The 13,174-nt window shown below is 45.8% G+C and overlaps 1 protein-coding gene across 1 annotated transcript in view; it reads left to right on the top strand.

Annotated features, from left to right (window-relative positions):
- SV2C (synaptic vesicle glycoprotein 2C) overlaps window positions 1-13,174 on the top strand; it is a 195,471-nt gene that overhangs the window by 163,479 nt on the left and 18,818 nt on the right. The window contains exons 8-12 of the mRNA XM_046667521.1: window positions 97-185; window positions 3,663-3,821; window positions 6,666-6,799; window positions 8,274-8,477; window positions 8,951-9,110. Of these exons, the coding sequence (XP_046523477.1) occupies window positions 97-185; window positions 3,663-3,821; window positions 6,666-6,799; window positions 8,274-8,477; window positions 8,951-9,110 (746 nt within the window). The remainder of the gene's footprint in view (window positions 1-96; window positions 186-3,662; window positions 3,822-6,665; window positions 6,800-8,273; window positions 8,478-8,950; window positions 9,111-13,174) is intronic.

Below are 13,174 nucleotides of genomic sequence, written 5' to 3'. Positions count from 1 at the left end.
GAAAATTAAACTTTTTTATAATTTGTTGGAGGGAGGGTGGGGAGTGGGGTTGACTTGATAACAGCATAAGAAAACTAACTCTCCAATATTTCACAGATTTGGTTGACGTTTATGAGATGTTTCAACTACCCAGTCAGGGAAAACACAATAAAGCTTGCAATCGTTTGGTTCACCCTGTCCTTTGGGTAAGTGACGTTTAAATTCTTGGTGAGCGAAATCTTTAAATTTCCACACCCTAACTCCCAATCACACTGCTTTCTTTTCTTATACGGTTTGATGCAGTTAACCTTCTAGGAAAGAATTTTTTTCAGCTTAGATATGCTGATAGTTATGGTTTTTATAAACCAATTATTGTATTTATCTTGTCATACAGCTGGGGTGAAACCAATAGTATTTGGAAAGTCCCATGAGACCCTGGGTGGCTTGTCTCCATGACTCCCCCCCGCTGCTCCCGTCTGCTCGGCCGGCCTCACGGGCCTCTGTGCTGTCCCTGAACGTGCAGGAACCTTTCCCTTGTCAGGCCCTCATGCTGCCCCTGACACTGCCAGCTTGTTGACTTGCCTCCTTGGAGACGTCCCTCAGATGTCACCTTCTCAGTGACACCTTCCCGAAGCACCTTTTTTAAATCACAGCCTCTTAGCACTCCCCATCCCCTTCTCAGTTTATTATTCTCTTCAGCACCTTCCATCTTCTAATAGGAAAAAGCTTATTTATTCTGGAAAGAATGGAGCTCTGTCTCATGTCTGGAAGCTCTGAGAGAACAAGAATCGTAAACTTTGTTCACCAATGTATATCCCTGGCACATAATAAGTGCTCGATAAATAGTGAGCTGGTGAAGAAAACCACCATATATGTGCTCTAAGGATAAAGGAGGTAGGGAGAACATTTCAGAACTTTGTTTGCTAATAGTTGACACAGTCACTTTAGAATATGTGAGCACCACTCCATTTTTGCCTAATTTTCTATTTAAAAAGGCAGTTAGCTAGTACCCCACACTTTCAAGTCACTAGGCTCTTGGTGCCTCGTAGAGCCTAAGATCGATGCAGCAACTCCGTCTCTTACCATCCCTAAATTAAAGCAGGTAGTGGTCAGAGATGACCCATCTTTCCTGGTGCTGGGAGGGGCGACAAAGGGGAGATGGGAAGGTGGGGGCAGGAGACCTAAGAGCCGGTTCCGCTGTGTGACTTGGGGACACTACCAGGTTGTCGTTTTCTATTTCTAAATTGAGACAGCTCATTTAGAAGATGTAAAGTAACTCCCACTTAGGTTCTAGAAAACCCATTAATCCGTGAAGGAAGAGAGGGCTGAAAATTAACACGTGTAAGTGCCTGCTACGTGCTGAACACTGGCCCAGGTTCCGAGATGAGCGAGACGAAAGTCCTCCTCTAAGATGTGACGAGTTACAGGCTAAGGATGATCTAGTTTGTTATTTTGTTTACTTATCTGTTATTGACCACATTTTAACCTTTATGATTTCCCTCTAACATCCCTGAAGCCTCAAACAGTGCCTGAAATGTTTGCTGAATAAATGAAAATTAGCTGCCACTCCTCTGCATCGTTGAGAGGGATGTTCCAGGGTGGCGTGCTTCCCTCATTGTTGCCATTTTTAAAGATTTTGTCCTATGCATGTAACGAGAGCAATGCGATGGATGTTGCATCCCTGAGTTATTTCTTATTCCGTGGCCACCATGCACATTCCCGCAGTAGTTAATTCATGGTCTCAGAAGAGAAGGGGTTGGAATCTGTGGACTCCTGAGGCAGAGATGTTTCAGGAATCCTGATGGCAGTGATGGGGATAAAAACTACGGAGTCTTTTGAGCACTCACTATGTGCTAGGTACATTGCAGCCCATTTAATCCGAGCAGCCACCCAGGAAGGTGGATACGATCATCATTCTGATGTTTGAGACGTGGTCACTGAGGCCAAGATGCCCCCGGCTGGTAAGCGGCCAGGCCAGGATTTGCACCTGGTGTGTCCACCTGCAAAGGCTGTGCTCACGACCACTGCTTTCCCCGTGTAACCCAACGTAACTGGGCATCAGAAGGATCACCTGCAGGACCCACCCCCCCCCAGAGGCTCTGATTCAGCAGGTCTGCGTGGGACCTGAGGGTCTGCATTTCTCACAAGGTCCCAGGGGATGCTGACGCTGCTGGTCCAGGGACCCCACTTCGGGAACCACCAGTTTTGAGCAGCAGTGTCAATAGAAATATAATGTGAGCCACATGTCATTTTTTAAAAATTTTTTTGTGAGGAATATTGGCTCTGAGCTAACATCTGTTGCCATTCTTCCTCTTTTTGCTTGAGGAAGATTGTCACTGAGCTAACATCTGTACCAATATGCCTCTATTTTATGTGGGAGACTACCACAGCATGGCTTGATGAGCAGCGCTAGGTTCACCCCCAGGATCCAAACCTGCAAACCCCGGGCGGCCGAAGTGGAGCATGCAAACTTAACCACTATGCCACTGGGCCAGCCACTAAAGAAGGATGTTATTTTTTTTGCTTTCTGGGGTTTTTTTTTTTTGAGGAAGATTAGCCCTGAGGAACATCCATCACCATTCCTCCTCTTTTTTTGCTAAGGAAGATTGGCCTTGAGTTAACATCCATGCCTACCTTCCTCTACTTTGTATGTGGGATGCCTGCCACAACATGGCTTGATAAGCAGTGTGTATGTAGGTCTGTGCCTGGAATCTGAACCGGCAAACCTCAGGCCTCTGAAGTGGAGTGCGCAGACTTAACCACTGCACCACCAGACTGGCCCTCACATGTGTCATTTTAAGTTTTCTGGCAGCCGCACTAAAAAAGAAAAGTAAAAGGAAACAGGTGAAATTAATTTTAATAATATATTTTATTTTACTCATTATGTCCAAGATATTATTTCAACATATAATCAGTATAAAATGGTTAATTTCTATTGACTTAATTTTTCATTCTTTTTTTCGTAAGTCTTCAGATTTGGTATTTTATACTTATTGCACATCTCCTTCAGACTAGCCACCTTTCAGCTGCTCAGGAGCCACTGTGGTTGGTGGCCGCTGTCCTACAGAGCACAGGAGAGTGACCGAGCTGACACCTGTCACAATAACTCATTAGAGGTCAAGAGGCAAAAGTGGAAATGACCTGGATTTTCAGATAATAACCTAAGGGCCCTTTTCCCAACCTTGAGCCACTTTGAGAAATGAGGCTGTACCCCCAGGCTAGCAGTATCGGGGGAGTGTGGGAATCCAGAAGGAGTCTCCATTAGTAAAGAGGTCGTTCTTTAAGGGCCCCCACGGTTTTTCCACCCCGGGGTTTGTACCAGCAGATCAGGAGACGGGGTTCCCCCGTGCAGCCTGGGCGATAAGAAAAACGTCGGGGCCAGGTGCCATGTGTTGGCCTAGGATGGGATTCTTAGGGATGTCCCTTCCCACAGGAAGTGTCAGGAATTACATACCTGGCTCTGCAGGTAACCCCGGACCATCCATCTAGCTTGATCTTTACAAATTTAACCGTGGGGTGAGGGGGCAGTGCCGATGGCTGTCTGATGCTTCATCGTGTTACAGGGGGCCAGTCAGGACCAGAAGTCCTTCTCCAGAACTGCCAGCTCTGAGAGGGGCAGGGAGCCGCGCGTTGCTGCTGGTGCGCTCGCACCTTTACAGACTCACGTTTCTTTGTCTTTGCAGGTACTATGGATTGTCTGTTTGGTTCCCTGATGTCATCAAACACCTGCAGGCAGTCTCCTTGCCAATGAGAGATGTGCCAAGAGAGAGATATGCAAATTTTACGATTAACTTTACCATGCAAAATCAGATTCATACTGGAATGGAATACGACAATGGCAGGTCCAGAAACCTTGAAATAACTTAAATTTGCTATGAAAGTCAGTTACAGAGGAATAAAGAGTATGTGAGAATAAGATGGGTTATAGCGTTTTTTGGTTCAGAGAAGAAATCTAAGGTATAATTTGATGCCTGTCTTCTGTTCCTGAAAAAGGGGACTACTTTTCAGAATTCTTTCCTTCTCCCTGAAGCAGAATCAAGAATTGGAGTTAAATCGTATCAGGAAGAATTTCAATTAGAGAACAGGAATGAGCCCCCAAAGTTAAGGGCTTTGAAAATATGGAATAAGTTAGCAAAGGCCTTTTTTGAGTGTGGAATCTGGAATGCCTCTTGACGAGGAGAGAAAACTGGCTCAGGCAGGTGGTTCTGGTTCATTCTTTTAGAAAGAGAAACGGATAGACAAGGGGTTGTTTCTATCCATTGCTTGTTGTCTGAGTGAGTAATTGCTGATATCAGTTCCTGAAGCTTACATCATTCTTAGGAAACTGTCCCAATTTCAGAAGTGATAAAAGTAAAAATCTAAAATAATTCAACAAAGTTTCCCAGGGAAAAAACCAGTTTGAAAGATGAAAAAGAGTTCTGTGGGATGCTTATGATTTGTGTAATGAAAAGGAGGGTCACCAACCAGGAGATCATTGTTTGAATTGCAGCTCACTTGGGCGCCAGTCCTTATCCAAGCCACACAGGGTCCCCTTCGCTCTCCCACAGAAAATACTGACTCGAATCTGTGCTTGCTTTCCACAGAAATGGTCAAGTCAAGTGCTCTGTAACTCTAGGCTAAAAATTTACCTCATTTATTTAAAAAAGTATTGTTACTCCATTAGAAATTTCTAATGTATGTTTGTGTCTCTGACAGTCATGTTTTTAATAATATTGGTTAAAGTTCTAAGCTGGATATTCAGCCAGCCATCATTAAGGAATTTTTTTGTTTTTGAGGAAGATTAGCCCTGAGCTAACATTTGCTGCCAATCCTCCTCTTTTTGCTGAGGAAGACTGGCCCTGAGCTAACATCTGTGCCCATCTTCCTCTACTTTCTATGTGGGCTGCCTACCACAGCATGGCTTGCCAAGCCGTGCCATGTCCGCACCCAGGATCTGAACTGGCGAACCCCAGGCTGCCAAAGCAGAATGTACACACTTAGCTGCTGCACCACTGGGCCAGCCCCGAGAAATTTTTTACATTAGCAATATAATGATTAATAATTTTAATAGTATTAAAATCCTTGTAAAACATGTACTTTCAGTTTAGAAGGTGATAGAATTTTTTTTTTTGTCTTCCGGGGAAATTTGCAATACCAGTAGCTAACTCATTTTTTACAAATAGCTTTCCTATTCCACATCATAAAATGGCAACTCTTTGTGTGCTGATATGGAATAACCTCAGAGGCGGGCTATTATCAGGAGATAGTGAAGTGTAGAATAGTGTGTCTCTAGAACCTAGATCCAGAATGCTCTGGAAAGAGCACATGAGAAACTGACAGCAGTGGTCATCTCTGGGCAAAAGAGCTGGATGGCTTTAGGATGGTGGAAAGAGACTTGTTTTTTCCTTTTCCACGTTTTGAATTTTATACCATATGTATTCTGTGTATATATTATCCATTAAAAAAAATAAAATAGTTTCCCCTTTCTAAATTCAGGTCCATTTCAGAAAATTGATAATCTTCTTAAAATGTGCCATTATTTACCCTCCTTTGGTGGGTAAATTTACAGATGCTTCTACTCTTGGCCAGGAGTAGGGGTTGAAATAAGATGATTTTTTAAGGTGGTTGGTCTGTTAGGCCACAGTGCGCTTGGAACTGACAAATGCTGTCAGGCGTTAGGGCAAGAACGATTTTGCACGTACTCAACAGGGCATTGCTTTTAAGTCAGCCAGCTCACTCACCTGGGAGATCAGTCCCTTTCTGCCCCTAATTAGAGTGGTATTTGCTATAATAACTTCTTCCTCAGTCGAACAAGCATTTTCCTCTCAGTGACTGGCTAAGTACACATTCATAGTCTCTTAATAAATTACCGAGACACGTTGATGAATATTTACCCCTGTCTCCTGGGAGTCCCTATCAACACGGACAGATCTGAATCGCAGACTCCTCTAAGACATTGGGATCATAGTGACTGTTGTCATCTTCACCACCTAGAACCCCCCTGCAGCACCCAAAAATGTGTCTGAGCAGGTTTCACCATTCTGCACGTTTCCAAAAATTAGCAGAGCCCTCATCCTTCTGCTTGGTTCAAGGAATACCTGTAGGCTGTAAGAAGAAAAACGTTCTTGGAAATGAGTATGACCTGTGAGTTTTCTTGGCCCCTGAGTCAATCGTTCCCCACATAAATGAAGCAGAATTCTCACATCCTCTCTTCAGCGTAATTGCAAGTCCCTGTACTGGAATGAAGAAGCCTTGGGTTTTCAGCTTAGGAAACAGACTTTCATGAAAAGTGAGCATGGGAGCACGTCCTCAAGTTAGAGCCGTTAAGCCCAGGTAGAGAATTTTCAAATAAAGCTGTATGTGAAGGAACAAGAGGATAGGATTGGAAAGTAAAGAGTCAATAGCCACAGTGTCTCCAAACTCTCTCCCTCCAATTGCACACCCCACAAAGGCTTTGACCGACATTGCAAAAAGCTGAATGAAGTTATCTCGAATGCCACCTCTCCTTCTGTGTAAAATAATATTGGTGAGCAATGAGAGAGCCAAAAGCAATGAGGAAAAGCTAAGAGCTTAGAAAGCCCAGGAGCCAATGTCCTTCATAACTAAGAGAGTCCATAGTGGGGCATCACATCTCTAAACCTGTTTGACTTAGCTTTGAACCTTGATGGACACAGTCATTGATACGAATTTTTTTGTGTGTTGGACAGATTCCTAGGAATCAAGTTCAAATCTATAACTTTCAAAGATTCGGTTTTTAAGTCCTGCACCTTTGAGGATGTGACTTCAGTTAACACCTACTTCAAGAACTGCACGTTTATTGATACTGTCTTTGACAACACAGGTAGGTGTGCTATGTAGCCCTGCCAGGGATCTCGTCCAAAGACCCAGTTCTTGGCAGAACCGTGGCCCCATGTGATGGTGTGGGCAGAGGCTTGTGGGGAGTGCAGATGGAGCGTACGTGAATGGAGTCCTCAATCAGGGTGGATCAAAGTGAAACTTGTATTATTTATCTTTGTCAGGTTTACTGCAAATGGAACTTGCTGAAGTTCAAAGTTGAAAAAAAAATCCTTTGGTGAATAATTTTTAAAGCAAAGAATTAGCCTATAGTTTGTTTATTTTGATAATCCTGGTTTCAAAATCTGGTGTTTGCTTAAGTGAGCATGCCTGAACCACAGTTACCCGAGATGGACAACATGTGGCCAGGCTCAGTCAGATACAGGTTTTCCGTCCAGCCCATTTAGTGGAGTCTGGAAAACTCACCAGGGGAAAAAAGGAAGGGAAACAAACATTGAACACCTTCTGTAAGCTGGTTCCAACTCTAGGTCAGTAGACATTCATTATCTCGTTGAGTTTTCACAAGAGCTGGGGCTTGGAAAAGTAAGCAATTTGGCCACATTCATAGAACTAGTAACAGCGGATATTTGAACCAGGTTTATCTGATTGCAAAGCCCCCTGCTTCCCCACCCCCACACGTTGGTCTGTCTGTCCTGTGAGTCCAGAATAACAGCCTGACACTCATAGGAGTATCAGCCTATCCTGATGCCAGCCCTGCCATGTTGGTGCTCAGACAGGAGCCCACTCAGCCCAGCTTCAGATGAGAATGGAGCCAGGCGTCTTTGGGTTTTTTCAAACGGTGCTATCACTGACTTCTAACCCATTCAGCCTCAGAAGACCAACTCTTGAGGCGGATCTTGACAATAACAGTTTTGATTCTCACTGCCTTTTAGCGGAACCCGTCATCGTCTGCGGGCCTTTCTTGAATTAGATCCAAGTTCAAGAGAAATAGCAGCAGTGAATGCAGGTGACCTTCCAGTGAGACTGACTCTTGTTCCTCTGGAGGTTCCCCCACCTAGACCTTGACCTACAGTTTCTGTCTCAAGGACCTGAGGAAAGTCCTGTTCCTTCTCTGTGCCTCAGAGTCCCATAAAATGGCAGTAATAAGACTGATTCATGCACACTTTGGAATTGTAGTGTGGAAGCCATTAATATTATAATGGTGGTCCTTACGTAACATGATACTTAGAACAAAGTAGCATCGTAAAGGAGTAAGCAAGTAATATGATGAGCAATGGCCAACTGTAAGAAATCAGAAGGTAACTGGGCTCTCTAGTTTATTCCTTTATTTGACAAAGGTGTGCCTTCATTCAGCTTCTTTGTAACATGAGGTCCTGGACCAGACCCCATGCTTTGGCCAGGCCCTGAAGCCCTGAAGGAGTCTATGATACCATGATGCTTCTCTGAATTCTGGGCACGCTTTCTTACACTAGTGCACAACTGTGAAGAGCTTGACGAATTGTCCTTCTTTGTGTCCACAGATTTTGAGCCATATAAATTCATTGATAGCAAATTTCACAACTGCTCGTTTTTTCGCAACAAGACGGGATGCCAGATTACCTTTGATGATGACTATAGTGCCTACTGGATTTATTTTGTCAACTTCCTGGGGACACTGGCGGTGTTGCCAGGGAACATTGTGTCTGCTCTCCTGATGGACAGAATTGGGCGCTTAACAATGCTAGGTATGTGCCTGCTTCCACGTAAAAGAAAAGAGCTGCCCCTGCAGTCTAGCGGGAGCCTGTTTCCCACTGTACTCCCTGCCTCCTTAGGGATTTGCATCCCCTGGAGATGAGGAGAAATCCCTTAAGACCTTTCATTAGGACTAAACTTTAGTGAAAATTATGTCTAATTGCATTTCATTTGAGCAGCTTCCATGAGTGAGCAGAGTGAAAAACTAATTATGTGCAACTGATGGATATTTTCCCACTTAAGTAGCTGAATAATTAATGATATGCATGTCATGCTTGCTGTGTTCAGAAGGCAGTCAGAGAGACAACCTTCAAATAGGTGAGCACACCTGTCCCTGAGCTTTACGGAGCCCCGGCTGCAGCTTCCCCTTGAGATTGAGGTTTGCTGGGAGATCTCAAAGATGCAAGGCTGCTTGCTCTGCCGAGATGGCGGGAATCATTGCAGCCTTTGTCGGCTTCGTTGGCAGGTGGCTCTATGGTACTTTCTGGGATCAGCTGTTTCTTCCTTTGGTTCGGCACCAGCGAATCCATGATGATAGGCATGCTGTGTCTGTACAACGGCTTGACCATCTCAGCCTGGAACTCTCTCGATGTGGTCACAGTGGAACTGTACCCCACGGACCGGAGGTATGTTGAAATGGGCCCCCAGGAATAGGAGCTCTGAGCCCCATAACACCACTGAGAAGTCACAGAAAATAAGCCAAACTGTCATTTCCCCAAGAAAGTAAAAATCCAAAAAATATCTGGCTTATGAAGTTGTAGGTTCCACTCATATATTTTAAAAAGAAAACGTAGGGGAGTATATTTGCTAGCAGGAGTGAATAGGGCACTGAACCAATGAAGGAATCTAATTGTGTCCATGGCTTAATATGTTGGGTGACAACATGAGGAAGCTGTAACGAGGCTGTAAGGGGTGGGTTTAACAGCCTCCCTTGGCTCTCACTTTGAGCCACTCACCAGCCCTGAGAAGCTCCCTACCTTATGTTTGCAAGTGTCTGCATGAGCTCTGCATTCAGCAACCACAAAGAGGTCTCTAGAACCTACCTCTTGACCTTCCTGGTCTGTTGGAGGAAAGCCCAAAACTTCTCCAGGTACCTAAAAAAGATTTCTACTAGACGAAAATTATGCATCTGGTCCCAAAATGGAGACACAAGAGACTTTGCACCTTATATCAGAGAAAGGGCTGGAAGGTAGGGTTTTGGGGTGGAGCTGCAGCAGCTGAATCATTAAAAGAATAGAAGCCCTGAGTGAAGACGAATGGTCTTGCTCTCTTTTGTTTTGCGTGTGCTCTGTCTCCATGGAAGCCCTCCGATGAGGATGGGCTCAGTGTTCTCTGCACTTTGAATGGAGGAGGGTTTTTTTCTAGGACTGGGCAGCGACTTTGGGGACATCCATTTTCGACTGATCCTGCGTCTCTCCTCTTGCTTATTGGCCCCAGTGGAGAACCTTCTCTGGCTATCCAGACGCTCTAACTTCTGTTTCTTCTTCACGAACATCTCTTACTGAGCTTACAGGAGTCTGTCGGTTCTCCCGTATCCATCTGTCTGCAGAACGTCTGAAACTCTTATGGATGCCTGCTATCGAACGCTCTAATCCAGACCTCAGTAACCTCCTGTTGAACACTTAGGCGCTGAAAGGAACCAGACACCCCGTGTACAGAATCTCCTTCATTCGTTCAACAAGCATTAGTTCTCTTTTGTGGGCAAGCTCCTAGGGTGGATGCCATGGGCCTTGGGACGAGGGTGCTCCCCAAAACAAGATTAAGACTCTGCAGCTTTCATTGAGCTTCCTTTCCTCAACCTCTTCTGTAAACAGCGCCCAGATGTGGATTAAACTCTACATTTAAGATAAACCTCTCGTGTTAAAGCAAGGCTATGTCACAGGCTGCTACCTTTTTGTTTGACATTTGAGAGTTTGATGCTATTTTAGATGAATCGGCTACTTATCCCTCTGCCATAAGGAATGGAAGGAGGAGTATTCTCCTATGGAAAAACCTGGCTTAAAAACAACACAAAACAAAACACAGCACAGATTGCGCAGGTCCGTCCTCTGAGAAACATGGACCCGCTGTTTCTGTTGTTGGGAAAGTTAAACATCAACTAAGAGAAACACAGGAGCCGCTGTTTGTGTTGGTTCAGGTCTTCCGAGAGGCAGAGGACCAGATGGGATTAAACACGCCCAGGTTTTATCAGAGGAGGTGCCTGCATGAGAGAAGACGAGAGGGAGGTGGAGTCTGGAGAGCCAGCGCAAGCCGAGCCTGAGCCCCATGAAGGGGCAGAAGGGCCCCAGCCCACCAGCAGTCTAAGGAGGTTTGGCAAGGCTGGTGGGGGCTGACAGTGTCAGCTTCAGAGGAGTCCTGCCTGTCCTGGGAACCAGGCTGCCGTAGTATTCCTGCCACGTTCAGTTACCGGGGCAGCAAAACACGGTAATGAATTTCAGGTGCAGCGGGGGGCCATGACGTGGAGGTCCACAAGATGCGTTCCCACTGCAGCCACGCTGTTGCTGGCGACGTTCTCAAGTGCATAAGCAGACGTCTTCGGACAACGTGCAGGAGGTCACTTCCTTCCGTCATGGAGAGAGGACGTGTCGTCCGGAGCAGCGTTGCCAGGGCCCTGGTGAATTAGCGAGTACCCCACTCTGTTCCAGGCTCAGGCCCTCTCCTCCATCTCTGCCGTGTTCCTCTGGGTCACTGAGGAAGTCTCCGCTGCCCTCTGGCTCAGCTGTCGGAGGAAATCCCCAGCTGTTTCGTGGGCAGGGGCCCCACCGCCTCTTCTCCCCGTGGAGGCAGACCAGAATACGTGTTGACAAGAATTCTGGTTAGAGGCTGTGACTTTTCATGATTGAACTTCAGCACTGCCAGCTCCCTGCCCAGTTTCTAGAATCTGTCCTTAATGATCAGAAGAGGACACTCTGATTCCAGGCCTCAAGCTAAAACGTGGCCTCCTGAGCCATTTAGCAGCCGGCTCTTATCAAGATCCCAGTCCACTGATTATCTTTGGGGAACATCATTTGAGTATAGTCCAAGCACCATGAGAGTTATGACACTGGAAAGCCACCCTTGTCAACCACATTATGGATTTTACCTTTAATGTCACACCTTTGACTTTTACTAGGGGTTACGTTTGCGTTCACTGTAGAAACACCAGTGAGGACGGGACACTGCCCATTATGGTGCCCCTTTCCCCGTCTGCAGAGTCCACCACCGAGTGTGCGGGGAGTGCCAGGGCCCCCCGAGGAGCTGCTCTGTCCCTCCATTTCTCCGATGAGAACGGATCACCCTTCCCTGTTCCTTCTCTGTTGTGCAGTCCAGAGGCGGAGGGCCTATGTCTGTGCCAAACCCGCACGGTCCAGCTTACCGCTCCACTCCTCCTCATCATCATCTGCCCCCTGTTATTCCTATTTTATTAATTTTGTGTCTTTTATAAGCTACCCTAAATCGTTTCATAAAGAGGCAGGAAATTTTGAAATTAAAGTTACATGTACTTACTCATTGAGCAGCACTTTTCTGTGCCTAAAATATGAAACAAAACTACAACCATAAACACTTTTTGTAAGGGAAAGCTCTGTTTTCTCCCTCTGCTCTCGACACTTCACTTCTGGCTGCCAAATGTGCGGGATTTTGCCGTGCCAAAGAATTCTCTAATTCACAGCAGACACAACAATTTAGCTCAATTCTGACACTGACTCCCTGGAGATGGCATTACATCCCGCAGGGGAAGGACTCAGTCCACAAGACTGCCCCCACTTTAGATGCCAAACGCAAGTCAGTTCTCACCTGTACTTCTGACCAACCAGCTATGAACTGGAGTTCCCCTGACTCCCTCCTTGGGTTCAACAATTTGCTAGAACAGTTCACAGAACTCAGGGAAACATTTACTTATGTTTACCAACTTATTATAAAAGGATGCAACTCAGGAACAGCCAGATGGAAGAGAAGAGAAGCACAGGGCTGGGTATGGTATGGTATAGTGCCCTCCCAACACTTCTGCATGTTCACCAACCTGGAGCTCATCGAATCTTGTTGTTTGAGAGTTTTTATAGAGCTTAATCTCCAGCCCTACCCAGCGCTGCCTGCTTCCAATTCTCTATCACTTGCTGTTTCTAGTGACCAGCCTCAGCCTGAGGCTTTCTAGGGGATCTGCTCAAGTCGCCTCAATAGCATAAACTCAGGTGTGACCGAAAGGGGCTCCTTCTGAATACCTCAACACATTCCTATCACTCAGGTTTTAGGAGCTCTGTGCTGGGAACCAGGGACAAAGACCAAATATGTTTCTTAGACCACACTTTTCCATTGTGTGAATGTCACTACCATTCTTCTATCCTCAAACCCTCGGCGTCAAAGATTAAGCATAACATAACGAAGGTAGAGTCTTTTTTTTTAAAGATTTAATTTTTCCTTTTTCTCCCCAAAGCCCCCTGGTACATAGTTGTATATTCTTCGTTGTGGGTCCTTCTAGCTGTGGTATGTGGGATGCTGCCTCAGCGTGGTTTGATGAGCAGTGCCATGTCCGCACCCAGGACTCGAACCAACGAAACTCTGGACTGCCTGCAGCGGAGCCTGCGAACTTAACCACTCGGTCACGGGGCCAGCCCCAATGGTAGAGTCTTAAACAGGTGCCCAGTGACATTTCAGCATTTCCTCCAGTTTAGAAAGATCATGGTTAGTGACTGGCACATGATCGTTTGAGGGG

Source organism: Equus quagga, chromosome 7, assembly GCF_021613505.1.
Source record: "Equus quagga isolate Etosha38 chromosome 7, UCLA_HA_Equagga_1.0, whole genome shotgun sequence".
Classification (NCBI taxonomy): Eukaryota; Metazoa; Chordata; class Mammalia; order Perissodactyla; family Equidae; genus Equus; species Equus quagga.
This window is presented reverse-complemented; position numbering and strand designations above follow the sequence as displayed.